The sequence below is a fragment of the Dromiciops gliroides genome, chromosome 5 (genome assembly GCF_019393635.1).
Source record: "Dromiciops gliroides isolate mDroGli1 chromosome 5, mDroGli1.pri, whole genome shotgun sequence".
Classification (NCBI taxonomy): domain Eukaryota; kingdom Metazoa; phylum Chordata; class Mammalia; order Microbiotheria; family Microbiotheriidae; genus Dromiciops; species Dromiciops gliroides.
Window position 1 is genome coordinate 191,133,181 of NC_057865.1, and position 24,963 is coordinate 191,158,143.

Genomic DNA, 24,963 nt, shown 5'->3' on the forward strand with positions numbered 1-24,963 from the left:
GAGAGCGTCCGGCCGACCGACGGAGGCCGGCCAGAGTGCAGACTGCCTGAGGCTAGTGGGAAGTGAGCTTTCTTTCAAGGCTGGCTGGGGCTCCCTCGCACCGCCGCTACCTGGCGCCCATCCACGTTAACCCTGCGCTGCCGCCCCCCCCCCCCCAACAGCTACTCCTGCCCCTGGGCAAGCCCAGGCCCAGGAGCAAAGCTAGAGAGCCTCAGACGCAAGAGCAGACCTGGGCTCCGGGGCTGCGCCCTGTCCCCAAGGGGGCTCTCCTTTACACCCCCCTCCCGTCCCCCACTCGAGGAGGTCAAGTTTCCAATCAACCCCCAGCCACTCCCACCACCCCACTCCGAAGCAAAGGGAGCAGGCAGGAGAGCTTATGCCCCGGTCTGCCACACAAACCAACAAACAACGAGCAAGCCAGAGGTGGGCATGGGTATATTTATGTGTATACATTGGGAAGGGGAAGGTTAATTGGGTTGTCTGAGTCAGACAAGGCTTGTGTTCCACGGCTGAGGCCAAGCTCCAGAAAGAAGCTCACAGTCATAAGAAGCTCAAGAGAGTAACACCAGTCTGGCAGTTCAAGACCCCACAGTCAGCACTGTGTCAGGACTGAGGTTTCTGCTTCTTCCTAGGTGGGGGCTGACAGGAACTAGGAGTCCTTGCTGCAGGAGCCCGAGGGCCCTTGTGGATGTGCTTCCCATTCTGGAAAACAGTCTTCTTAGAGGGCTGCTCCTGCTGCTGATGCTTCACGTTTCCCTTTCCAGCTCCTAGTTTCTTCACCTTTGCCTTTCCAGCTTGCTTGGCCTTCTTGATAAGCTTAGGGCTGACTTTAGACTGGAGGGCCACCTGGGCTTTAGCTGACCCAGCGGTCAGTTTGGAGTCTGTGGGATTGTCTGCTGCATCACCTGGAATTGGAGTGAAAGGGTTAGATGAGACTGGCTTGATAAAGTAGAAAAAACCAACATAGGCCAGTTTGAAGCAAAGTGCAAAGGAGCCAACACTGCACATAACTGAAGCATAACATTCTATGTATATTTTCTCTTAAACCACTGTAAACAGTACTATCTGTACCCTTGTGCTTTCCTTTTGTACTGCAATGACTTTTGCAAAGGGTACTAAAATGATAAATAAACTCCAAAAGTTTATTGGACCTCTTGGGACATTTCTCAGCATCCCAATCAATGACCTGGCTTTTGAAGACACTATCTTTCCTCCTGATATCTGGGCCTCCTCCCCAAAATGCTCAAGAGAATAATGATCTTGAACAAATCAGAGAGGCAACATGGTCTAATGGGGTAGGAAGTTCACTTAAGAGCCAAGAATACCCAGGTTCAAGTACCACCTCTGCAAGTCATTTAACCTATCAGTGCTCTAGGCAACTCTCTTGGTCCATGAGAGGCAGAGATGGAAAAGGGAGTTTCCTCAACCCAGAGTTCCCTACATCAATCCAGTCTTTCTCTCTTAAGAACTAAGATGTTCTCAAAACTAGATGGGCCTGCCTCCTGCTAACAGCTCTCAGCCACAAGTGCCAGGTTGTCATCCAGTAAAAAAAGACATGGCCAGGGGCAGCTAGGTGGCGCAGTAGATAGAGCACCAGCCTTGGATTCAGGAGGACCTGAGTTCAAATCCAGCCTCAGACACTTGACACTAGCTGTGTTGACCCTGGGCTGGTCACTTAACCCCAACTGCCTCACCAAAAAAAAAAAAAAAAAAAAGCAAAACAAAAAGACATGGCCAAGCAATCCAAAAAGAAAAGGAAACGACAACTCCCACTCTTGTGATTCAATTAGCCAAGTAAACAAGACAAGTATACCCATCTGGTTTGAGGGGGGGGAGAAGGAAGTAAAATTCCATTCTGTTTCAGATTCCTACCTCAAAAAAATATCTGGGAGAGTCTGCTATAAGTCTGACTCTTGGTCAGAAGATCTACTTTCAAATCCTTTCTAGCTGTACGAATGTGGGCAAAACATTTAACCACACTTGAGTTTTAGTTATCCTGATTAAAATGGTGATACCTTTATTGAGGAAAGCACCTCCTAAGTTTAAAGCACTGTTATAGAACTGAATTATTAGGAATAAAGAAAGCACACCATGAAGAATTCTTTCATCCAAATAAGATGAGGAGTAGAAGGCATACACAGGGAGGTTTCCAAGCAAAGGCACAGGGAAATGGGTCATAATTTTGTGAGTAGAGAGAACTTGAACATATAAAAAATAACATATTTCTTACTTTTCTTAGACTGAGGTATAGCATTGGAAAACTTCTTGAACTTAGCAATGAAGAAGCCATCCATGTTGTGTGTATGGGGGTAGAAACGTCGGGTAGATCGAAGTGTGGGATGGAAGTGCCGTTCTCGGAAGTGGGTAAAGCCCTCTTGGCCAAAGTCTAGACCCGTGGGCACCAGCCGCACATTCCTCTTCTTCAGGGCATAGTCTACCACCCATTCATTTTCTTCTACCTGAGGGGGGTGGATGACATCAGGAGTAAGGGGAAAAAACAGGAGTGAGTCTTAGCTGAAGGGGTCCCAAGGAATAAGCACCACCCCCCAGCCACTTCTGCCATACTCCAATGTAAGAAGTCTTACCATAATGGAGCAAGTGCAGTAGACAATGTAGCCTCCAGTCTTGGAAGCAGCATTAACAGAATCAATAGCACTCAGGAGTAGTTCCTTTTGGATATGGGCACATCTCTGGATGTCTTTCTCATCCTTTCCAGGAAATGGGAGGAAGAAAAGGTTGTGTTTAAAAAGACTGTCTTCCCTAAATAGGTTAACATGCCAAAGATGACGTTTCCCATGCCAGATACCAATACCATCCCCAGCCGTCCAAAATGTCTATCCTGTTCCCTTTCCCTCTTCCTCCTTACCTTGTTAGTCTTCACAGATGGGTCCTTAGAGATGACACCAGTGCCACTACACGGGGCATCAAGCAGTACCCGATCAAAGCCTCCTACCACCTGAGGAGGAAGATGAAGAGGTAGTCAAAGGAACTTCTCCCCATTCAGAATAGCTCCCCATCCTGAGCTCTTAGAGACAACCAAAGTTAAACATATAGACACCTGGAAAGGTGTTAGCAGGCAGGGGTATGAATAGATTATTGGGAGATACAAGAGAGATACAATGGTGTCCCTAGTTCTAACCTTAGGGAAATGACGTCCATCATCGTTGCTGATGATTGTGTTGGTGACCCCCAACCGGTGCAGATTCCCTACAACACTCTTGAGGCGATCAGCATTAGCATCGTTGGCAACGATCACTCCTGTATTCTTCATTAGTTGGGCTGTAGTAGGCGAAAGGCCTCAGGTTGTACTCATATCCCTACACCAACTACCTGCCCACCTTGTTACTAGCTCCACTTGTTAATCCAACTTAAATCCCAGCATTTTACTGTTTAACTCCACAACACATAATCACCCACTATCTCAATCCAATATCCTAGATGATTGTATTCCTACTTCCCACCCCATGGTAAAATAAATATTAAGGTTGTGCATTTGATTTTCACTTTTACTCAAGTACTTTCTTGCCTACAAACAGGTCCTGGGCACCCATGAGGTCACTTAACACCCTCCCATGTCCCAAAGCAGAGTAATGAATGAAAGTCTGCTTCCTGTACTTTCATCCCTGTTCTACCATTTCCCTACCTATGTAGCTAGTCTTGCCACCAGGGGCACAACACATATCCAAAATACGCTCGTGTTCCTGTGGTGCCAGGGCAATGACAGGCAGCATGCTGGAAGCACCCTGAAGGATATAGTGCCCTGCCAGATACTCAGGAGTAGCCCCTGAAAAATAAAAGAGGCAAAGAAGGGTAAGATCAGTGGGATTCCAGGGCCATAAAGCATCTACGTAAATGACACTGGGTCGCATGTATGAAAAGACAGGTGCTGACAACTATGTGAGAAGATGAGAATTGTATACAAAAAAATCACGATGTACGTTGGAAGAAAACCAGGGACACTGTGGGACAAAAGAAGTCCCTTCTACCTTTCCAGGAATGGGAAAAAGTTGTACAAACATAGAGAAAAGGAAAAGGCAGAAAAGGCTAAGGGAAACAGAAGCCACTCACCAATGGGCACAGAAGAGTCATATATCACCAGTCCAGTCTTTGACCATTTACCCAAAGGATCCAGATTCACCCCACGGTTGATCAAGGCCTGAAAGAGGAAAGATCATGTCAAGTTTGCAGGGCAGAGGAAAGGCTGGCAAAGTAGCCTGGGATGTGGAAATGCAGACACTAGCACACTTCATATTCACAACAGAAAACCCACTCCAACTAGTATCTCCTTCATTTTGTCTCTCTGGTCTTAACCTGCATCTCTTCTCATCTGTATGTTCAATATTTCAGTGGAAATGATTCTCTCCCAGAGACTGCTTTGCATACAAGAAGCACTTAAAATTTTCTATCGAACTGCATTAATTAAAGCAACCTTAGTCCCTATTCCTTTCCTTCCTAAATAAATCATCCTTCCCCCAAAATGCTCAAGATACTTAGGCCATACTAGTCTCTTCACTAAAAGCACCACTAATAACCTGTTACAAGTTTCAGTGCTGTCCACTCATGTATCACAGACCACACTAAGAGCAGAGACCCCCTCTAACTGAAATGTTTTGAATGGCACCTTCATTCTGACTGTGTTGCCTCATACAGGATTCCATGTCCCGTAGATCTCTCTACAGTAGGGTTACCAAACCACAGCCCACATGAGGGCCCACTACCTGTTTTTGTATAGACCTTGTAAATAAGGTTATATAAAATTAAAAAATATAAGTGGTGCAAAATAAATAAATTTAAATATATATATATATATATATATATATATATATATATATTTGTATGGTGCAAAAATAGGCCCAACCTCTGCTCTACAGTGACCAGGGCAGAGCTTATGATGAGCACTGCAGAATAGTCATTTTCTCCCCAGGTTTAACTCAAAGAATTTGAGACTTATAGGGATTTCATGGGTCATCTAATCCAACCCATACACAAAAGGAATCCTCACTACCAAAGAGCCAACAAGTGGCAATCCAGCCTCTGAAGGCCTCCAAGGAGGGGAAGAACCCACTCCATATTTGAAGAGCTCTATTAGAAGTATTTCCTGACATCAAACCTAAACTGGATTCTTTACAACTTCCAGCCACTGCTTAAGGTTTTGACTTCTGAGCCAAGCAAAGAAAATTTATATTCCTTCTCTACACAGTCGCCATCAAATATTTGAAGACAGTTATTACATCTACCTATGAATCTTATTTTAGGGCTAAGCTTCTTAAAAACAAGTGTTCTCCCTTGCTCCCCTCCCCCAAATCAATAACTATGCCCATGCAAAATAGGTGACTTATCCCTGGGTTTATTTGAAAATGAACCCTCGGGGCAGCTAGGTGGCGAAGTAGATAGAGCACCAGTCTTGGAGTCAGGAATACCTGGGTTCAAATCCGGCCTCAGACACTTAACACTTACTAGCTGTGTGACCCTGGGCAAGTCACTTAACCCCAATTGCCTCACCAAAAAAAAAAAAAAAAAAAAAACCACATTGTTGAAAATGAACCCTCCCCAGTCAACCCTACCCTTCACCTGAGCCAAATCCCGGCGACGGGTTTTCAGGGTGTTGGTCCGGAGGGTAATGGGTCTGGGGACCTCATTAGCTTCTAGGAACTCCACTAGCTTCAAGGAAAGAAAGACGATTAGGCTGGCTAGGGACTGGATATAACAGAGTAACACAAATAGCAACCAGGGACTAAATTACTTGAAATAGTGTAATAAGCATGTGGGTAAGAAAAGGACCACAGCAGGATGACTGGTGTCACTAGTACCTCAGAAAGAGGGAAAATGTCCATTATCTTGCCAATCAGGAAGTCTCCATAGGAGTAATATGTAGCCAAATCTTTCTGAAGCCGGCTCAGGTACTCAGTCCGAGACCGACCTTCCTCTCGCTGAGACCTAAAATCCCGCAGCACCCCTACAATGTCCTGGATTCGCTGGTGTACAGATTGCAGATCTGGAGCCTGGGCATGTGACCATGTTAAGGAATATCATCCAATGTAACCTGACCCATCCCTATCTATTTCAAACACCCATCACCATATCTACGGCCTCCCTTGCCCCATCCAATTGTACTGTAGACGCCCCACCTCCCAGCCTCTGTCCTAGTAGGATATTCTCTTGCTCTATCTCCTTGCCAGAAGGCAATACAAATTTCTCATCGTTGTCCAAGTTGATCTGAAGGTCCCCATTTTCTTCATCATCACTTTTGGATTTTGGCTGGGAAGACTGTTCTGCTTCCTCTTCCTCCTCCTCAGTGTCTTCTGAACTCCAGTCACTCCTGTTGCCAAAAAATCAGAAGTGGGTCCTTGGAGATCAAGGAATGTCATGGTTTTGTCCTTCCTAATTATTTCCACCCTGGCCTCTGACCACACCCAAGACAAGAATCTCCAAGACCAAGACTTACAGAATTTCTGCTTCCTGAGCCCTCTGCTTCTGAGCTGCCTTCTCAATGGGCAAGAGCTGTGGGCAGAGAGAGAAGACAAGGACTTAAATAATGTCAATTTTACCTTCTTTAACATCACTTTGCTCTGACCCTTTGGAAAAGCTGCTGTGAGGCTCAATCGAGATATGTGTAAAGTACTTTGCAAACTTTAAAGTGGAATGTAAATGTTATCAATATTATTAATTTTTATTTTTTTTTGCGGGGCAATGGGGGTTAAGTGACTTGCCCAGGGTCACACAGCTAGTAAGTGTCAAGTGTCTGAGGCCGAATTTGAACTCAGGTACTCCTGACTCCAGGGCCGGTGCTCTATCCACTGCACCACCTAGCCGCCCCCAATATTATTATTAAACACCTGTACAAATCAGAAGGAAGAGGCAGAGGATGGTGGGACCAACCAAACCAAAGAGGGAACTGATTGGACTTAGAGCCCTCGCCTTTAGGGAGGGAAAGGAATGTTCTTTAAAGGGAGCGAGCGAGCGAGCGAGCGTGTGTGTGTGTGTGTGTGTGTGTGTGTGTGTGTGTTGTGGGGAGGGCGGGACGGGGGCAGTTAGGTGGCGCAGTGGATAGAGCACTGGCCCTGGATTCAGGAGTACCTGAGTTCAAATCTGGCCTCGGACACTTGACACTTACTAGCTGTGTGACCCTGGGCAAGTCACTTAATCCCAATTGCCTCACCAAAACCAACCAACCAAATAAATAATAAAAATAATGAGAGATGGGGAAAATGCAATGAAAAGGAACTCGTACTGAAAAGAATCTGGAGCATAGTAAAGCTATAATTATCAAAACTATCTGGTATTGGATTAAAAAAAAATTTTTTTTAATTTTTTTTTTTTTGGTGAGGCAATTGGGGTTAAGTGACTTGCCCAGGGTCACACAGCTAGTAAGTGTCAAGTTTCTGAGGTCGCACTTGAACTCAGGTTCTCCTGAATCCAGGGCCCGTGCTCTACCCACTGTACCACCTAGCTGTCCCAGTATTAGATTTTTTTAATCAATGAAAAAAAAAAAAGAGAATCTAAAAACAAAACCAAATGCCTATAAGAGATTAGTACTTTGATAAACTCAAGATAAACAGCAATACAGTGAGAAAAATTCATTTTGTTCCACATCTTAGATCATTTTTACTATAATAAATTCCAACCAGCTTAATAATATTTACTTTTAAAGTATCAGAATTAAGATGTAAAAAAGGGATTATGAAATTTAATAGCTGTCAAAGAAATGGAAGAAATTATTGGAGACAAAATTGCTAAGATTTGATCATGTAAAAACAAAAGATGTAGGGGCAGCTAGGTGGCGAAGTGGATAGAGTACCGGCCCCAGAGTCAGGAGTACCTGAGTTCAAGTCCGGCCTCAGATACTTAACACTTACTAGCTGTGTGACCCTGGGCAAGTCACTTAACCCCAATTGCCCCCCCCCCCAAAAGGTATATAAATCCACACAATCTATTTAAAAAAAAAAAGACGTAACAACAAAAAGCAATGTATTCAATAAAAAAGAAATACAAGGGAGAGGGGAAATCTTCAAAGTAAACAGGTCGTACAAATAGCTTTCAACCTGTTAAGGGCTAAAATTCTAGCTAAACTGTCTAAAATATTTAATGAGTGGTCGCCAATCAATTACAAGCTTTAGCAAGAGTTAGACTTTTAAGCATTTATTAAGGAGAATAAGAATTTGGTAAAGAGAGAGAGAAAGGCCTAGATTCCTATCTATTAAAGGGAGAGCACATTTCTAGCTCCCTTCTCCGCCAGCGTCCTCAGGAAAAGAGCGATACTGAGCGCCAGTCTCTTCCTTCCTCCTCCCACTAGCCCGCGTCACTTCCTGACTCCTGGTCTTGCCCTCAAAGACCTTCCCTTCATGGGCAGAACTCTTCTACAGTAAGTATCCAGCAGGTGGCGTCATTCCAATCGTTACAAACCTAAATCTTAATCTATGATTTTGCAAAGAACCATGGAAGAATCTGAAAAATTTTCCCCCAAAAAACTAAACACAAATTGTTAAGGATACTTTGAAAAACTGTTCAAAACCTCTACTGATTAGAGCAATGCAAATTAAAACAACCTTAAACCACCAAAGTGGCAAATTAGTAACAAAAAAAAATCAATATTGGCAAAGCTATAGAGAATCTGGTGTGCACTGTTCTAATTGTAAAAAAGCACAATCTTTTGGGAGAGCAACCTGCCAAAAATAATAACTACAAAACCTACCATATTTTGGTTGAAAGGAGAAAGACCTTGTACCAAAATATTCATAACTACTTTACTTTCAAGAGTAAAAAACTAAAAACAACTTCTATACCTAACAATTAAGTAAAGGTCAAATAAACTATAGTATAGCAATCTAATGGAATATTATTGTCACAAAGAAACAGGGAGACTACAAAGAAGCATAAAGCTAAACAAAGGGATGCAGAAAGCAAAACTTGAACATACAGCCAACTACAGAGTATGAAAAATAACCAAACCTTTCCACACAAGTAGGAAAAAGCAAAGCACAAAGCTAATCCACTGTTTCTTTCTATTCTTTGGTTAAATTTTGTATTGAAAAATTTAGTCTATTTTTTGTGTATTTATATGTTATTAAATATGTTAACACATTTATCTTGGGGCAGCTAGGTGGTGCAGTGGATAGAGCACTGGCCCTGGAGTCAGGAGTACCTGAGTTCAAATCTGACCTCAGACACTTAACACTTACTAGCTGTGTGACCCTGGGCAAGTCACTTAACCCCAACTGCCTCACTAAAAACAAAACAAAACAAACAAAAAAAAAAACCCCACACATTTATCTCACTTTAAAGTCTGCAAAACATATTTCTCAAAACAACCCACTGAGATAGACTACAAATGTTCATTTCCCCCATTTTATAGATGAGATGAGATGGGCTGGGACACTAAGTAAATTGCCTATATCACAAAGCTACTAAGTATCTTAAGCAGGGCCAGAACCTAAATCAATGGTCATTTTGAGTTTACTATGTTGGAAGCACTGTGCTGAACAATGGGAAAAAAATCAAATAGCTTCCATTCACATACAAAATGAATACAAAGTCATTTTGGAGAAGATCTTAGTAACTGGGAGAACCAGAAGAGGTTTCAGGACAGGTAGTATTTGAGATGAATTATGGAGACCAGAGAGTCCAAACATTAGAGATGACGTGTGTATACATTTCATTTCCCAATTATAATTCCCTCCACTGAGCAGTCTGGTAACTGTTAAGGGCTAAAATTCTAGCTAAACTGTCTAAAATATCTATGAGTGGTCGCCAATAAATTATAAGCTTTAGCAAGAGTTAGACTTTTAAGCATTTATTAAGGAGAATAAGAATTTGGTAAAGAGAGAGAAAGGCCTAGATTCCTATCTATTAAAGGGAGAGCACATTTCTAGCTCCACTCTCCACCAGAGTCCAAAGGAAAGAGAGTGAGACAGAGCGCCAGTCTCTTCCTTCCTCCTCCCACTAGCCCGTGTCACTTCATGAAGCCAAAGAAAAGACTCCTGGTCTTGCCCTCAAAGACCTTCGCTTCATGGGTGGAACTCTTCTACAGTAAGTCTCCAGCAGGTGGCGTCATTCCAATCGTTACATAACTTGTTTGTGATAATACTATGGCCCTAAGACACAGATGAATCATGTGGACAGTGAGTTCAGTATGTCTTTAATGCAAAGTTGGGGAGGGTGGGAGTGGGAGTGTTTAATTTAATCCTAGAGACAAAAGAGAGCTAATAGGAGTCTGTCAAGGAAGGGGGTATGACACCAAACTTGTACTTCAGAAAAATCACTTTGGTAGGTGTGTAGAAGAATAGAGAGGCTTGAGGTAAGGAGACCAGAAAAGGAAGTTACTGCAAATAGTCCTGTCAAGAGATGATGAGGGCCTGAACTAGAACAATGGATGTCTGAGTGAATGGAGAGAAGATTCCAAAGACCTCATGGAAACAGAAGTAATAGATTTGGCAACTTGCCTGCATGTGTGTAATGAATGAAAGTGAGGAAGTGAAAATGTCACCAAGGTATCAAATCTAGGTGGATTAAAGGAGGGTAGTAGCCTCAAAAATAGGGAAGTCTGAAAGAGTAGTGGACTTGTGGGGAAAGATGAGTTGTTTTGGACCTGTTGAATTTGGACTTGGATACATACACACACACACACACACACACACACACATCTGGGAGTCATCTTAGAGATAGTCCATAATAGAGTTTTGAGGTCTAGTCAAAATGAATGGGCATGGGGCAGCTAGGTGGCGCAGTGGATAGAGCACCGGCCCTGGAGTCAGGAGTACCTGAGTTCAAATCCGGCCTCAGACACTTAACACTTACTAGCTATGTGACCTTGGGCAAGTCACTTAACGCCAACTGCCCCGCAAAAAAAAAAAAAAATGAATGGGCATGACACATGATGAAAGAGGTCCCAAGTCTCCTACCTACAATTCTGGCAATCTTTCTACTTCTCTGTTTCTCATAAAATAAAATCAGACATTTCAAGAATTTGATATTTGCAAAGAGGCTTTTCTTACAATAACCCCACAAAGCAAACATTCTGGGCAAGGAACAGATTAGTTTAAGTGTAGTAAAGTCCCAATGAACACTTCCTCCATGAACAGAGTTTAGAAGACTTGCTCATGGTGACAAAACCAGTGTATGTCAGAAGCAGGACTTACAAACCTACATCTTCCTGACTCTAAGGACCACCGCTCAATCCATTAGGCCATGTTACCCTTCACTATTACAGTAGGGATTATGAGGTAGATCCTACAAGGTTATTATCACCCTCATTTTACAGTGGAAGAAACATACTCTTAAGAGACTGTACAGCTTGCTCATGGCTGCACAGTTGTCAGAGGTGGGAGTCAAATCTAGGTCTTGCTCTAAGCAAGCCCAGTGGTTCTTCCTACCAAGGTTGTAAGATGACCTTTTTTGTAAATTAAGTTAAAGAAAATGTAAGCAAACAAAATCACATCTTGAAATGTTCACCACAGGGGCAGCTAGGTGGTGCAGTGGATAGAGCACTGGCCCTGGATTCAGGAGGACCTGAGTTCAAATCCAGCCTCAAACATTCGACACTTACTAGCTGTGTGACCCTGGGCAAGTCACTTAACCTTTACTGCCCCCCTCCCCCCAGTTCACCTCATCATCTTCATCAGTTTCTTCTTCTGAGGCCACACCATAATCATCTACCATATCATCTTCACTCTCCACAGAAGCCCAGTTATCCCCTTCACTCCCTGCATCACTGTCCTCAGAGTCTCCCTCATCACTATTATGAGGAGGGGCTGGGCGCTTTTTGCCCTTAGCAGGTCCAAGCAATGCTTCATTTCCAATTCTGAGCTCCGAAGTCTGGGGTCCTTTCTTCCCAGAGGGCTGGACAGCACCTATAGAGAACCATAATTGTTAAACAGCATCTTAGCCAGCTAAAGATTCCAAAGGTCCCTACCCCCATTTGAATGAGCCAACAACTCCACTCCCTCCACTAACCTAGAAACTTCTTCTATCTTCAAAATGTTCCACCACCCTGCAACTGTTTCTCTTAATTCTCTTGAATTACTCTATTAGCATACATACATCATTGTGCTTGAAGAACTCTTCTCAAACTGGAATCCTTAGCTCCTACTTTTATACTAACCTTTTGTTAAAGGCTTTGGACTAGGAGATAGTTTCTTGGTTTCAGGAGCCCCTACAGATTCTGATCTCCTCTTGGCTACCCTAAAAAGGCAGGAAGAATAAAAGAATGAAAACATGCCTCTTATTTGACTTGCTTTCCTCATAGCTCAAAATTGATGGAGATTTATATCAACATCAGCATCCCCACACACTGGGGAGCTCTGTCCCAGAGCTCTAAGATGGATTTACCTTACCAACTTATCTTATCCAAAGCATCCTCCTCCCCAACTCGGACTTGACCTGGCTACCCAAACTCACCTCTTCCTGGCTCGGCTAGAGAGCCTCTTCCCACTTTCATCGCCAACTATAAAAAGACAGGAACATAACAAGAAGTCACAAGGGGGAGATGCACTGGGGAAAAGAGAGCAGAACAAGATGGGAAGGGGATTGGGAGGGGAGGACCACAGAAACTCTACACAACAAAATCTCTGGCTAACCACATGCCTCAACCATGCCAGTGAAGGTCTGGAACATATCAGAACCCCAGACTAAATCGTAACAGGAAAATAGAAGATAACAAAGTAGACCTTCAAAGCGAGTTAATCAAGACTCTTTTCTAGACTTTTCACCTATTGGCACTGGAGAAAAGAGCTCAATACAAAAAGAACTCAAAGTCACTTTGGGAAGGGGCGTCTCGGCCATTGGGAGAACCAGGAAAGGCTTCAGGAAAGGTGATGTTTGAGATGAGTTAAGGTAGCGTAATCTACTCTATCCTCAGTGGGATGGGGTTATAAAAGCTAGCCCCACAAGGGCTACAAGGTGCAGGCCTGTGCCCTCAGGGCGCGACAGGTATAGGAGAGTCAAAGCAGAAGGGTTCTCACCCGAGGGCAGGAATTTGGCGAGCTCGGTCTCAGCACCCTTCTGTTTACGCGCTTTCCGACCAGGCCCGCGCTTCTCCTTCTTGGTGGGGTCCAACTTGCGCCCCATGACGCTGGGGCAAAGACAAAGGGTTCATGCATCAGAAACGGAGTAAGGTAGGCGAAGCAGGAATGGGGCTCGGTGAGGGAAGACCCCCCACTCTTGTCAAGGGTCTTCCGCCCCCTATGATCGCAGCTCTCTATCAACCCGAGGGAGGCCGAAGTAACCCAGACACCTCCTTTCCCCGGCCCAATCACAGAGCTCCGGTCTCGCATAGGATGAAAGTCCTTGGTCTCCTAAAGAGACCCAGTCTCCAAGCGGCCCCGAACCCGTCCTTACCTGCCAAGGATCGGGTCCACGTGCACTGGCAGAGCCCGCGGTTCGCACGCCCCACTACCCGGAAGCGGCTTTGCGCCAACGTGTTGACGCAAGACGCTCTGATGCCCGGCTTCCGGAACTGAGGAGCTTCCCCCCGCCCCTTCCGCTTGCTACTTCCGGCCGCGGCTTTCTTAAGCAATCCTCCAGCCAGCTGTCGCTAAGGTTTGTCGATGAGGCTTCTAGGCCTATCCTCGGGATGTGAGAAGCCGAGCCTCTCCGCCCCAAACCTGTCAGCCGGTCGATAAGCGTTCATTGTGCCAGATAGGGTACCCAGCGCTGGGGACACAAACGTGAAAGACACCCACTACCCACTGCCCTCGAGGAGATCGCTCTCGCTAACAACCACGTACAGACGGGCCGCGATAGAGAAGAGAGCGTATCAGAGACATTACAGTGGTGAAAAAGAGGCAGGTCCTGGTAGCGGGAGGGGTGAGCGTGAACCTAGATTGGGAGCCTGGGAGGCTGTGGCGCTAGGGTTACCTTTGACAGTAATACATTTGGACATTAGGAATTTGATGAACCTACGAGACGTCCGGTCCAAAATGCCTGATAGGCCTGTTGAAGAAGCAAAACTGGAGGCCAGCAGAGAGGTTAGAGCTGGATAGGTAGATGTGAGAATCATCAGCATAGAGATGGTAATTAAATCGGAGAGAGCCAATAATTGAATCCAGGACAGTGAATCTCCCCAAACCTCACTAGTTAGCTGCCAGATGTTCCTAGTTCACCCCTCCCTCGTCTTTGCTTCAGTCTGACTTCCACAAGGTTCCTTTCCATTTGCACAGTCATTGGTAGTCATTGGTAGGCTACCTTCCCCATTGCCTGGCTCATAGTAGGCAACGATAAATGCTAGTTGAACTTCGCAGATCATGGAGCTCATTTTCTAACGAGGGATACAACATGCAAACAACTCTGTATAAACTCAGCTACAGGATAATAAACTGGAGACAATCTGAAAGGGATGGCACTGGATGAAGGACTTGAAGGGAGACTTTAGCTGAAATATGAAAGCAGCTTGGAGACATGAGGGGGAAAATTCCATCCATGGGGAATAGCAGTGACAACGCACAGAGCTGGGAGTATCTCGTCTAGGGAATAGCAAGGAAGAGTTTCACTAGACTGTAGTCTACAATTTGTGGATTAAGGGCTTAATGCTTATTTTCTGGCTCCCAGAACCAGTTTTGTTCTCCCCAAGTTTAAGTCTAGAGAGAAAAGGAAGAGCTTCATCAAGTATACTTTTTTTTTTTTTTTTTTTTAGTGAGGCAATTGGGGTTAAGTGACTTGCCTATGGTCACACAGTTAGTTGAGTGTCAAGTGTCTGAGGCTGGATTTGAACTCAGGTACTCCTGACTCCAAGGCCAGTGCTCTATCCACTGCGCCACCTAGCTGCCCCATCAAGTATACTTTTAAATCATTATTCCAGGGGCAGCTAGGTGGCGCAGTGGATAGAGCACTGGCCCTGGAATCAGGAATACCCGAGTTCAGATCTGGCCTGACACTTGACACTTACTAGCTGTGTGACCCTGGGTAAGTCACTTAACCCCAATCGCCTCACTAAAAAACAAACAAAACCAAAAATCATTATTCCATTTATTACAGGGCCCTTTGTCCCAAAGCAGGTTATTTCAATACTGCAGGTCTAATAGGAACTAGAAAAGAATCAACTTAGTGAGGGGATAAAAAGAAGCTAGTTGTAATGTTAGGCAACTCACTATTGTGTTTCCTAATCTGTAAAAGTAAGATTGCTTCCACTATTTCATAGAATTGTCAGGGGAAATTTAAAGTATTATAAATGTGTATGGTATTCAAGTATCAATCACTATGGCCACAAATTGCCACAAAGGAATGTTCTCAGATATGCACCCATAAGAACAAACACATAAAACGAGAACTAAAATACAAGGAAACTTTTATTTTCAATTTTTATGAAGTTTTTTTTTAAATGCTTTTGGTTCTTTTTCTTTTTTTTTCTTTTTCCTTTTTTCTTTTTTTTTCTTTTTTTCTGCATTTTATTTCATTCTGGCCGCTCAGTGGCTGGAGCCGCTCGGTTCCTGGTATTAAAAAGATGCCAACGGAGGTAGCTGTGTCTCGCCCAGGGGCCCGGCCCATCCGAAACCCCAACAAAAAGGAAGAAAACAAAAAATAAAATAAAAACATAAAAGAAATTTCAGATCATTTTCTCCGAGCTTGGTGAGAACCCACAAGAGTTTGTGTGTAACAGATGTTACAGTGGGGAAGAGGCCATGAACCCGGAATGAGGCTGGCCTGCCCTCTCCCTGCAGATGGCGCCGGCGCTACTGCTGCATGTCTCTGGCAGGAAGGGCGATGCAGCCCCTCACTTCCTCCCCTCCCCAAGTGACAGGGGGAGTTTTTCCTTTATAAAATGAGGGGATGGAAGGAAGAGGGACTCAAGCCCCCAAAGGAGAAGCTTGGGGGCATGGGGTTGGGAAGGGTCACTGCTCAGTGGTAAGGTGGTATCATCAACCTGGATCTTCACTGCTGCTGGGCTACCTGTAAAGGATGTGAGGAGAGTGGAGAATTCAATACTTAGATCACTACCACTTCCAAGGTGAGCAAGTAATGAGACCTAGGTCAGTCACTAGGTAAAATTTAAGAAGCTACAAATTCCATGTCACACCTAGTTTGTAAAGATGGCTCTTAAAGAACCTAACAGGGCAATTAGGTGGCGTAGTGGATAGAGCACCAGTCTTGGAGTCAGGAGGACTTGAGTTCAAATCCAGCCTCAGACACTTAACACTTACTAGCTGTGTGACCCTGGGCAAGTCACTTAACCCCAATTGCCTCTCCCGAAAAGAGGAAAAAAAAAACAAACCCTAACAAAGCCTACCTGCTGTGGGGTGGGTTCAGGGCCCCGGTTTGCCAGTCGGCTGAGAATGTTACGCTCTGACATCTGTAGCCTCACTGCCACAGGGGGAATACGGGCGATGGTGGCTGGCAGCCTTGTGACATCAGCCTTCATGTCACTCAACAATTCCTCCAGTTGTTTCAGAACTACAAGGAGAAAGACAGAAAGGTAGGACTGTGAGTGGAGGTGGTTGAGATCCAAGCCCTACTATCAAGGGAAGCAGCTTCCCCTACCTCCCCTTTGAGCTCGGTGAATAAAGATCATGGTGTGATACTAGGGAATAAGCTGAAAATTAAAATCTCTACTTTCTCTGTATTCTTCCTTGAATCACCTTTGTTCTACATATTTAGATCACAGACTCATAGATTCAGAAGTGGAAGGAACTTTAGAGGTTTAGTCAGACCTCCTTCATTTTACAGATGAAGGAACTAAGACCTTTTAGAGATGTGTACTGACCAGAGCTGGGATCCAAACCCAAATTCCAAAATTCCATTAGGCTGTCCTAACCCTAATTTTCTCTTGCTTTTCCACTCTTCCAAACCCCTCTGAGTTGACAAAACCTTTCTCAACCTGCTTCCTCTTCCCACCTTTGAGTTTTCTTTTAGTTCCTACTACCCTTCAGAAGTACTTCTCTTTCCTTCATTCCACCCTCTCTGTAAAACTTTCTTACTTTAGAAAAATCCACCCCCACCGAAGTTCAAAAAAATAACCATCTTCACTCACCAGTATCTCAACAGGAAAATAAATCCCCTAAGGGATGTTTATATAATCCTTCCCCAGACATTCAGACAGAATTATATCTAATGTATCCATATCACCTCCATGACACTAAACACTGAGTGACTTAAAAACACCATTTTCTGATGAGTATTGGCTAGGACTGTCTGTGCAGCTACCTAAAGGGAAATGATAAAGCCTCAGCAGAGCACCACAGATATCCAAAAAATCCACCAAGAAAGGAGTTTTAGAAACTAGATATGGGAAGAGAGAATATGCAGAGTAGGCAGGCGAGCCACTGGCTACCTTTGTGCAGGACAGCATTAGCTGGTTTATTTCCTGCCATTGACTCCTTAGACAGGTGCTGGTGGCTCTCAGCCAGGCATTCCACCTCAGCAAAACGGGTATTGAGTGCCATGGAAGGATGGGAGGGGTCCTCTGACATGTTCAGGTAAGCTGCTCGACGAAGTTGCTCCTCAATCACCAGGGCTTGTTCCAAGAGCTTGGCAGATTGGAGAGAAGGGAAAAATTGCATAAAATACTCTGTTTTCTAATGCCATCCCATTCAGAGAATGAAGTATTCTTTAAAAGAGCTATATGTATTGCTTCATTGGTTCTTAAAGAACGTGTATTTACAGGGAGTGGAAGGGGGGAGGAAAAAATATATAACCATTTATCGAATTGAACTTCAAAGTACCTGTGTCTAAAGGCACTGGGGGAGATAGTTTAATAAAAACATAGCCCTTGCCCTTAAGAAGCTTATAGTCTAAGAGGAACTAAAGGCCCTATTGTCCATTTTCTGTATGCTACACAAAAACTGAAGCTGGTTAACAGAGAAGAAGTTAAATGCTTTCCCTATTATGGAAGAAGAAATCCGAAAAGCATCTTTTTCTAATTCTCACCTTTCTGTCTTCTGAGTTAGCTTCTCCGCCCCCCCCCCACCTCCCCAAATACCTTCACTGCAGGTATTGCCCAAGGTTCAGTCCCTGGGCTAGGATAAACTCAAATCTATTTCCAGTCCTGAATGTCTCCTGTGTCCCAATCTTATTTCCAAATGTCTAAATGGACATTTCCAATTAGATAAAAATGGGCCATACCAACCTCAAATTCAACATAAGTAAAACTGCACTTCCATCCTTCCTACATAACAAGTGCCCTTTCCTGACTTTCCTATTTCTGCTATCATTTTCCTAATAACCCATACGTGAGACCCACAAGCTATCTTTGAATCCTCCCTCTTTTTCTACTTCACCCCAACTACAACATCCAATTCATTTTGTTGTTGTTGTTATATCTCTCATGTCTATCGGTTTCATTTCCAATACTACCAATTTAGTCCAGGTCTTTATGTCCTTATACCCAAATTACTACAATACTGTGTTCTTTCCAATTTCTCTATCCCTGTCACCCACTCTATAAGACTGTTACTGAATATCCCTAACATACTCTATAATCATGTCACCTTCCACTATTCAAAATCATTGAAAGGGTCTTTCCACTGCTTACTGAGTGAAGTATAAACTCCTAAGCTGGAGAGTAAAGAAGACCTCTATACAAAACTGGCCCCAACCTACTCTTTCTTATCTCATCTCCCACTAGGCCCCTAACATGAAATTTGCTCCAGCCAGACTGGTCTATTCACTGTCCACAAAATAGTTTATGTTCATTTTTCTAGCTGAATTGGCTTCTACAAAGATGACTCCCAAATCTTTATTTTCACCCAAATCTCTGTTGAACTCTAATCCCAAATCACCAATTGCCTATTAGATCTAAATTTGCTATCATTTTAAATCACATCATCTCTGGGGGAAAACAACAACAAACTGATCGTTTTTCCTGAAAAAACTTCTCTCTCCTTCAGAATTTTCCTATTTCTGTGGGAGGTAAAATCAGCCTTCTGGGCAACCCAGATTCATAGCCTTAGAGTCTTTCAAGATTCTAACTTCCTTCTTTCTCAACTCCCCCACCCCACCCTCATTCAATCAGTTGTCAAGTTTTGTTAATTCTACTTTCAGCACATTTCTTCAATTCATCCACTTCTCTCTATACACATTGGACTCATCTTTTCTCGTCTGGCATATTCCAGTAGCCTCCTAATTGCTATTCTCCTTGGTTCTTCCAGGTCTGATCAACTTATTTCCCTGTTCAAAAAAGCTTTCAGTGGCTCCCACTACCACTTTTTAAGATAAAAACTCTTAAAACTGGCTTTAAAAAAAATTATTTTATTCTAATTCGATCTGTGTGAGGGTGTAAATTCTTTTTTTTTTTTTTTGTGAGGCAATTGGGGTTAAGTGACTTGCCTAGGACCACACAGCTAGTATGTGTTGTGTGTCTGAGGCCGGATTTGAACTTGGGTCCTCCTGACTCCAGGGCCGGTGCTCTATCCACTGTGCCACCCAGCTGCCCCAAAATTGACTTTTCTTTTCTTTCTTTTTTTTTAGTGAGGCAATTAGGGTTAAGTGACTTGCCCAGGGTCACACAGCTAGTGTTAAGTGTCTGAGGCCGGATTTGAACTCAGGTACTCCTGAATCCAGGGCCGGTGCTCTATCCACTGCGCCACCTAGCTGCCCCCAAAATTGACTTTTAAAGTTTTCTACAATTTGACCCTGAGGCTACCTTTTCTGCCTTATCTCACATTATCCTGCTTTACTCACTCTATGTTCCAGCTAAACTCATCTAAGCTGCTTCCCTAACTCAAGATTCTCTATGTCTAGAATCTACTACTTCATCATCACTATTGGGAGTCCTTCTTTTCCTTCAAAGCTCAGCTAAGGTGTCATATCCATCTTGGAGCCTTTTTCAATCCTCCCAGTTGTTACCCCTTTTCCTCTTCAAATTCCCCAAAAGTTTCTGAAGGGCAAGCACAGTTTTATATTAGTCTTTGTATCCCTAGCATCCAGTCACACAGTACCTTGTACACAGGTGTTATACTGAATTCAGTTGCTTCTGTACTTCTCGACTACTCCATTTCCTGTCTTTTAATGCTCTCATCTCTCCCGTGAAACTTTCCTGAACAACCCCAGCCCAGTGCTCATTTTCCATCAGAACACCCAATAAATTCATGATGCTATTTGGGATTTGATCATTAAATTCTTCATAAGTTATTTAACATTTCATATCTTCTTTCTCCTCAAATAAATTGCAAAGTCTAAGGGCAAGAACCAGTCGTTACACGTCTAGTGTAACAATGAATTACACTGAGCAAGCAAACAACAAAGTTATTTAACCAGTACTTTTATACGTTTGATCACTGCTACAAAAAACAAACGCTACATTCCTCTCCTCCCTGCTCACCTTAAACCTTCTGGCTAGGAATTTGTTTTTTATCTCCAAGAAGTTACCACGATTCATTTCACCTTTGAAGGGCTCATTAAGAATGGCATAGCGTGGGTCATTCTGGATGTCCTGCCACCGGGCATAGCCATGGCTAAGAGAAGAATGTTCAGGAAACAAAAAACAAGTAACAAAAAACAACAGAAAAAGGCAAGAACCCTAGCCACTTTGAAGACCTTCCCTATCCTTTCCCAAGGCAATCTTCCCATCAACCAGAGTCCAAAAGGGCATAAAGGATACTTAATAATGCCAGCCAGCAGCCAGTAGTCATGCCGCCGATGCCAGATTTCATAGGTCTTCTTTGTGACTGTGGCCGCGCGTTCCTCATTCTGCCAAAGGGAATGCAGCTCTGGAAGTACAAGGGGTACAAAAGGACCTTGTTGACCTGGACCTTCAGGGAGCTCCTATCTATTCAGCATCCCTTCATTTCCCATAAGGGAACTACAGAAGGAAAAATTAAACACTAGAATAAGAAACCTTGTATGCTATCACCCTAACAAAGAACATCTTTTCTTCTTTCCCTAGTTGCTAAAAAGCAAATGATCTTTGCCAAAGATCCCTCTTAAGTTCCCATGATTCTCTGTACCAGTAAAGCCGCCATCTGCAATGTTGAACATAAAACGCTGCTTGATGTTCTTCTTCTGCTTCTCATCGCCCATGTCCTTGGGAGTCTCCCCATTCTGAAGCATCACTTCTTTTTTCTCTTCTTCTTCTTTCTTCTCCTCTGAAGGATATATGTGGGAGAAAGATCAGCCCCAGGTAAGCTCTTAGCCCATGATTTCAATGCAGTCCCTCAAACCCCCTTTCATGTATAGTACACTTTAATACACATCTCTTAGCAATCTCTCGAGACAAAAAAAGATCTTGAAGCAAATGTGAAACACTCTCCATTTCTCAAACTACTGACCTTATATTAAAATTTCTGATAAGCTAGTCTTCGCCTAAATTATCTTCTCTAAATACCTACCTTTATCTTCTACCACAATTGGGGTCAGATCCACTGCTGATTTCTCCTCTACCTTTTCTGTTTCAGCAACACCTGGCAAACAGATGAAGTTAAAAGATAAGCTAAAGAAATAATACCTCTCCATACCCACACACTCTATCATGAAACAAATGGAACAAATAGTCCTGAACATGGGCCTCTACAATTAGAATTACAAAAGAGAGCTAAAGAAAATTTTCTGGACTCCTCTTACCCACCCACCCACACCTTTTTTGGGGGAGGAAGGCTAGGGTGTCCTATATTCCTTTTCTTTTTTTTTTTTGCGAGGCAATTGGGGTTAAGTGACTTGCCTAGCATCACACAGCTAGTAAATGTCAAGTGTCTGAGACTGGATTTGAACTCAGGTCCTCCTGCGCCACCTAGCTACCCCCCTATATTCCTTTAAGATGAAAATATCACCCCCCCCCAAAAGATTAAAATATTCCCCAGGGGCAGCTAGGTGGCACAGTGGATAGAGCACTGGCCCTGGAGTCAGGAGGACCTGAGTTCAAATCCAGTCTCAGACACTTGACACTTACTACCTCTGTGTGACCCTGGGGGGCAAGTCACTTAACCCTCATTGCCCTGCAAAACAACAAAACAAAAAAATATAATATTCCCTTATATAGCTCAAGACACCTCTACCTCTATAATCTGGCTAAAAGCCAAGACCTACATTGGAGGATATATGGTCTTCAGTAATTCTGATACCTTTGGTTTCTGTCTCCATGGACTCCTCTGTCTTCTCTTTGACTTCCGGCTTCTCTGCCTTCTCTTCTCCTTCCACAGGCTCAGCCAGAACCTTTTCCTCTTCTGGGTTTGATGCAGAGGGCTGTGTACCCTGGGGGGAGGGGGAGGGGGCGGCAGGGCAGGGAACAAATAGCAGGATAGAGAGCATCAAAGAAAGTGAGGATTTAAGTTCATTTTCCCTGGAGTCAACATCATTACCAATTTCCTACCTATTTCCCCCACAATTCTTACCTCTACAGATGCCTCAGGAGCTGCAGGTTTCACTTCTCTCTCTCCCTCTGTGTTCTCTTCTTCTTTGTTGTTATTCTCCTCTGCTTTCACTCCATCATCTATAAGGAAACAGAAGTGGGACTAGGGCCCTAAACCTGGCAGAAAGGTCTATTCTGACCTAGATGTAATCAACGATCCTTATTCATTAACTTTTTTTGGTGAAAGCTTTAAAATCAACACCTATGGTAGACAATGGCCTGCAGACCACTGGACTACACTGGGTATAGTTCCTTTAACACAAAAGATATTTTGTCTTAGAAAACAGGGGAAACTGTCTCTCCCTCACCCAGACTGGAAGTGCAGTTTTCCCTCACAGGCCTCAATCCCACTACTGCCCAGCATGGAAGCTCTAACCTCTTCCCATTCAACCTTTAGACACACTAGTAGCACTCCCCCTTCCCAGGTTCTCACCCTATTGGTGTGGCACTTAGTACAGAGATGTCCTCCTCAGCTTTAGCCCTAGTGAAGCTCAGAAATCCCAATCCAGAGACCCACTAGCCTCAGCCTTCCCAATAGCAGGGACTACAGAGCACATACCACTACACCTGGCTGAAAAACTAATTTTTTTAAGTACTCAAAAAAAATATAAAAATTTAAAATAGGAGAATACTTAATAGAGATTTAAAAACCCATCATATCATATGTGAGATGCTCTGAAGTTGACACTTATTAACAACATGTATAGGCAAATTGGCCTGATTTCATTTACATGATTAAGAGTGTCCTCTTGTGCCTTTAAGAGTCAGCCCCATCTCCGGGCAGCCCTCCTAATCTGAGAGGATGGTTTGCTCTTAGTCCTGCCTCTGACCTTCCTGCCACAGCAGCAAGCAGGAAAGCAGTAATAAGCATGGACTTGAATGGGAAAAAGAAAAAGGAAAGAAGTCAAGGCTTACCAGGGGGTGGCACAGGTGCAGGAGTGTTGGGTTGTGTGTCTCCTGGAGTGGAAGGTGTGGGAGTTTTAGGGGAAGGTGATCCTGGCTGTGACATCTTCTTGTTCTCTTCTACCTCAGCTAGTTCAGGCATGCTCCAGCGCCCGTTGACATGCTCAAACTCCTGAACCTGTAGCATTCAGGAAAAGGGGGTAAAACTTTGCCTCAAGCAATGAGAACCCTTCTCCATGAGACCTCCAATTTTCTCTCTGGGCATCCTTCACACCCTTCCCAAACTGATGACAGTTTGGGGAACATTTGTCCCTCTCTTGTCCCAGTATATACCAGCCTTTTGCCACTGTTAGCCTCACTGTTATACCCTCTCAATGGACTACAAGAGTTCCCCAGTTCCTGTCCTCAGCCCATGCTATCCTGTTTGATGAGAGCTTATTTCCAGGACAGTCCTACCATCTCAACTATCTTCCTGCAATGCTATAGCAAATATCTCACCCCCATTCCACCTCTTGCTCTACTTGATAATCAATATTAAATGGTAACGTTGTTCTGGGAAAGGGCATGGCAATCAGATTGAACTATGGCTTTACCCACCATACTTGTGATCCCCCAAAACCAAACTCCCTTTCCTATCCACAGTACGCTATGTGTGTTTGTTTCCCCTGTTAAGACTCATAAGCTCAGGGGCAGCTGGTGGCACAGTGGATAGAGCACCGGCCCTGGATTCAGGAGGACCTGAGTTCAAATGCAGCCTCAGACACTTAACAATTACTAGCTGTGTGACCCTGGGAAAGTCACTTAACCCCAATTGCTTCACCAAAAAAACAAAAACAAAAAACTTATAAGCTCCTGGAGAGTAAGAACTGTCTCTTTTTTATTCATGTCCCTAGTACTTAATTCAGAGCAAATGCTTAATAGATGCCTTTTCTTCTTTCTTTCTTTCATTCTTTCATTCATTCATTCATTCATTCATTCATTCATTCATGGTTAAGTGGTTAGGGTCACACCTTTTTTCGGATGAGTGACATAACACCAATACGAGTAAGGACATGCTGGCGGGACAAGCCCTCACGGGGTACACCATCAGCAAAGGTCTCAGCCCCATCTGCTCCTGGCTCACAAAGGTGACGCATAAAGAGAGACACATAAGCCCTACGTAAAAAGGTAGAAGAGACTGTTAAATAGGCAAACTGACATCCTGTAGAACAAATCACCCAACAACTCCACTTGGGGACTGACTCCTAACAAAGTTATTCACTACTCCCTAATATAGCACAAAGAATGCCACACAATAATTCATGCTCTAACTCTAGCAGAAATCTTAGCAGAATCCCCTATCCCAAGAGAACTCCACTGTGGAAGTACTCAGCAAGATATAGTCCTGCCCTAACCCACACTTCTCTCCAAACCTTCACTCACTTGAACTCTTTCTCTGACTTGCCCCTCAGGTCCCGCACAAGCCATTGGGTAGTAAAGGCATCCTGAGGAGGCATCCCATAACGCATAATGGCATTGAGGAAAGCCTTCCGCTGGCGGGCATTGAAGCCAAGTACCTGAGGAAGAAGTTGCCTGGGTGAGGAAGACAGCAGGTTCCTTCCTATGATGGACATTAGACATTGACCTTCTCTGAGACTACCTTTTCTCATAGGTGGGTGGTGCTTCCCACTGCTTACCTCAATGTTTCCACCAACACGAGCCAACAGTGGAGGCAACGGTTTGTCCTTATCGTTTCGCAGGCCCTTTCGGCTAGGCCGTCTGGGAGCTACAAGGAAAGAGGAGGGAGTATGGGG

The 24,963-nt window shown here is 43.9% G+C and overlaps 2 protein-coding genes and 1 non-coding gene across 3 annotated transcripts in view; all 3 read right to left on the minus strand.

The window, feature by feature from the left end:
* Positions 1–424: 424 nt before the first annotated feature.
* Positions 425–13,455, minus strand: NOP2 (NOP2 nucleolar protein). Its single transcript, XM_043969043.1, has 16 exons — positions 13,333–13,455; positions 12,957–13,066; positions 12,394–12,439; positions 12,098–12,177; positions 11,602–11,846; positions 6,446–6,501; positions 6,156–6,319; positions 5,811–6,010; positions 5,572–5,661; positions 4,069–4,156; positions 3,644–3,784; positions 3,140–3,279; positions 2,867–2,956; positions 2,586–2,708; positions 2,231–2,459; positions 425–905 (listed from the first exon to the last, which is right to left on the minus strand). Exons 2-16 carry the CDS (start codon positions 13,060–13,062, stop codon positions 604–606), a joined length of 2,100 nt encoding a protein of 699 aa, XP_043824978.1. The 5' UTR covers positions 13,063–13,066; positions 13,333–13,455; the 3' UTR covers positions 425–603.
* A 1,827-nt stretch (positions 13,456–15,282) lies between these two features.
* Positions 15,283–24,963, minus strand: part of CHD4 (chromodomain helicase DNA binding protein 4) — a 35,062-nt gene continuing 25,381 nt past the window's right edge. Inside the window, 13 exon segments of the mRNA XM_043968285.1 lie at positions 15,283–15,879; positions 16,217–16,380; positions 17,258–17,453; positions 20,246–20,378; positions 20,525–20,633; positions 20,871–21,008; positions 21,252–21,323; positions 21,981–22,110; positions 22,251–22,348; positions 23,183–23,348; positions 24,181–24,325; positions 24,593–24,726; positions 24,847–24,935. Coding sequence (XP_043824220.1) covers positions 15,862–15,879; positions 16,217–16,380; positions 17,258–17,453; positions 20,246–20,378; positions 20,525–20,633; positions 20,871–21,008; positions 21,252–21,323; positions 21,981–22,110; positions 22,251–22,348; positions 23,183–23,348; positions 24,181–24,325; positions 24,593–24,726; positions 24,847–24,935 — 1,592 coding nt within the window. The 3' untranslated portion in view covers positions 15,283–15,861.
* Positions 23,008–23,144, minus strand: LOC122730262. The gene has a single exon (XR_006353453.1).

Bases quoted from the DNA above. Each gene is read 5' to 3' on its own strand.
- NOP2 (XM_043969043.1), bottom strand. From the start codon at position 13,062: ATGGGGCGCAAGTTGGACCCCACCAAGAAGGAGAAGCGCGGGCCTGGT. The intron at 2,709-2,866 runs GTAAGGAGGAAG...TTTCCTGGAAAG, and splicing joins CATCTGTGAAGACTAACAAG to GATGAGAAAGACATCCAGAG. The intron at 2,460-2,585 runs GTAAGACTTCTT...CACCCCCCTCAG, and splicing joins ACTGCACTTGCTCCATTATG to GTAGAAGAAAATGAATGGGT.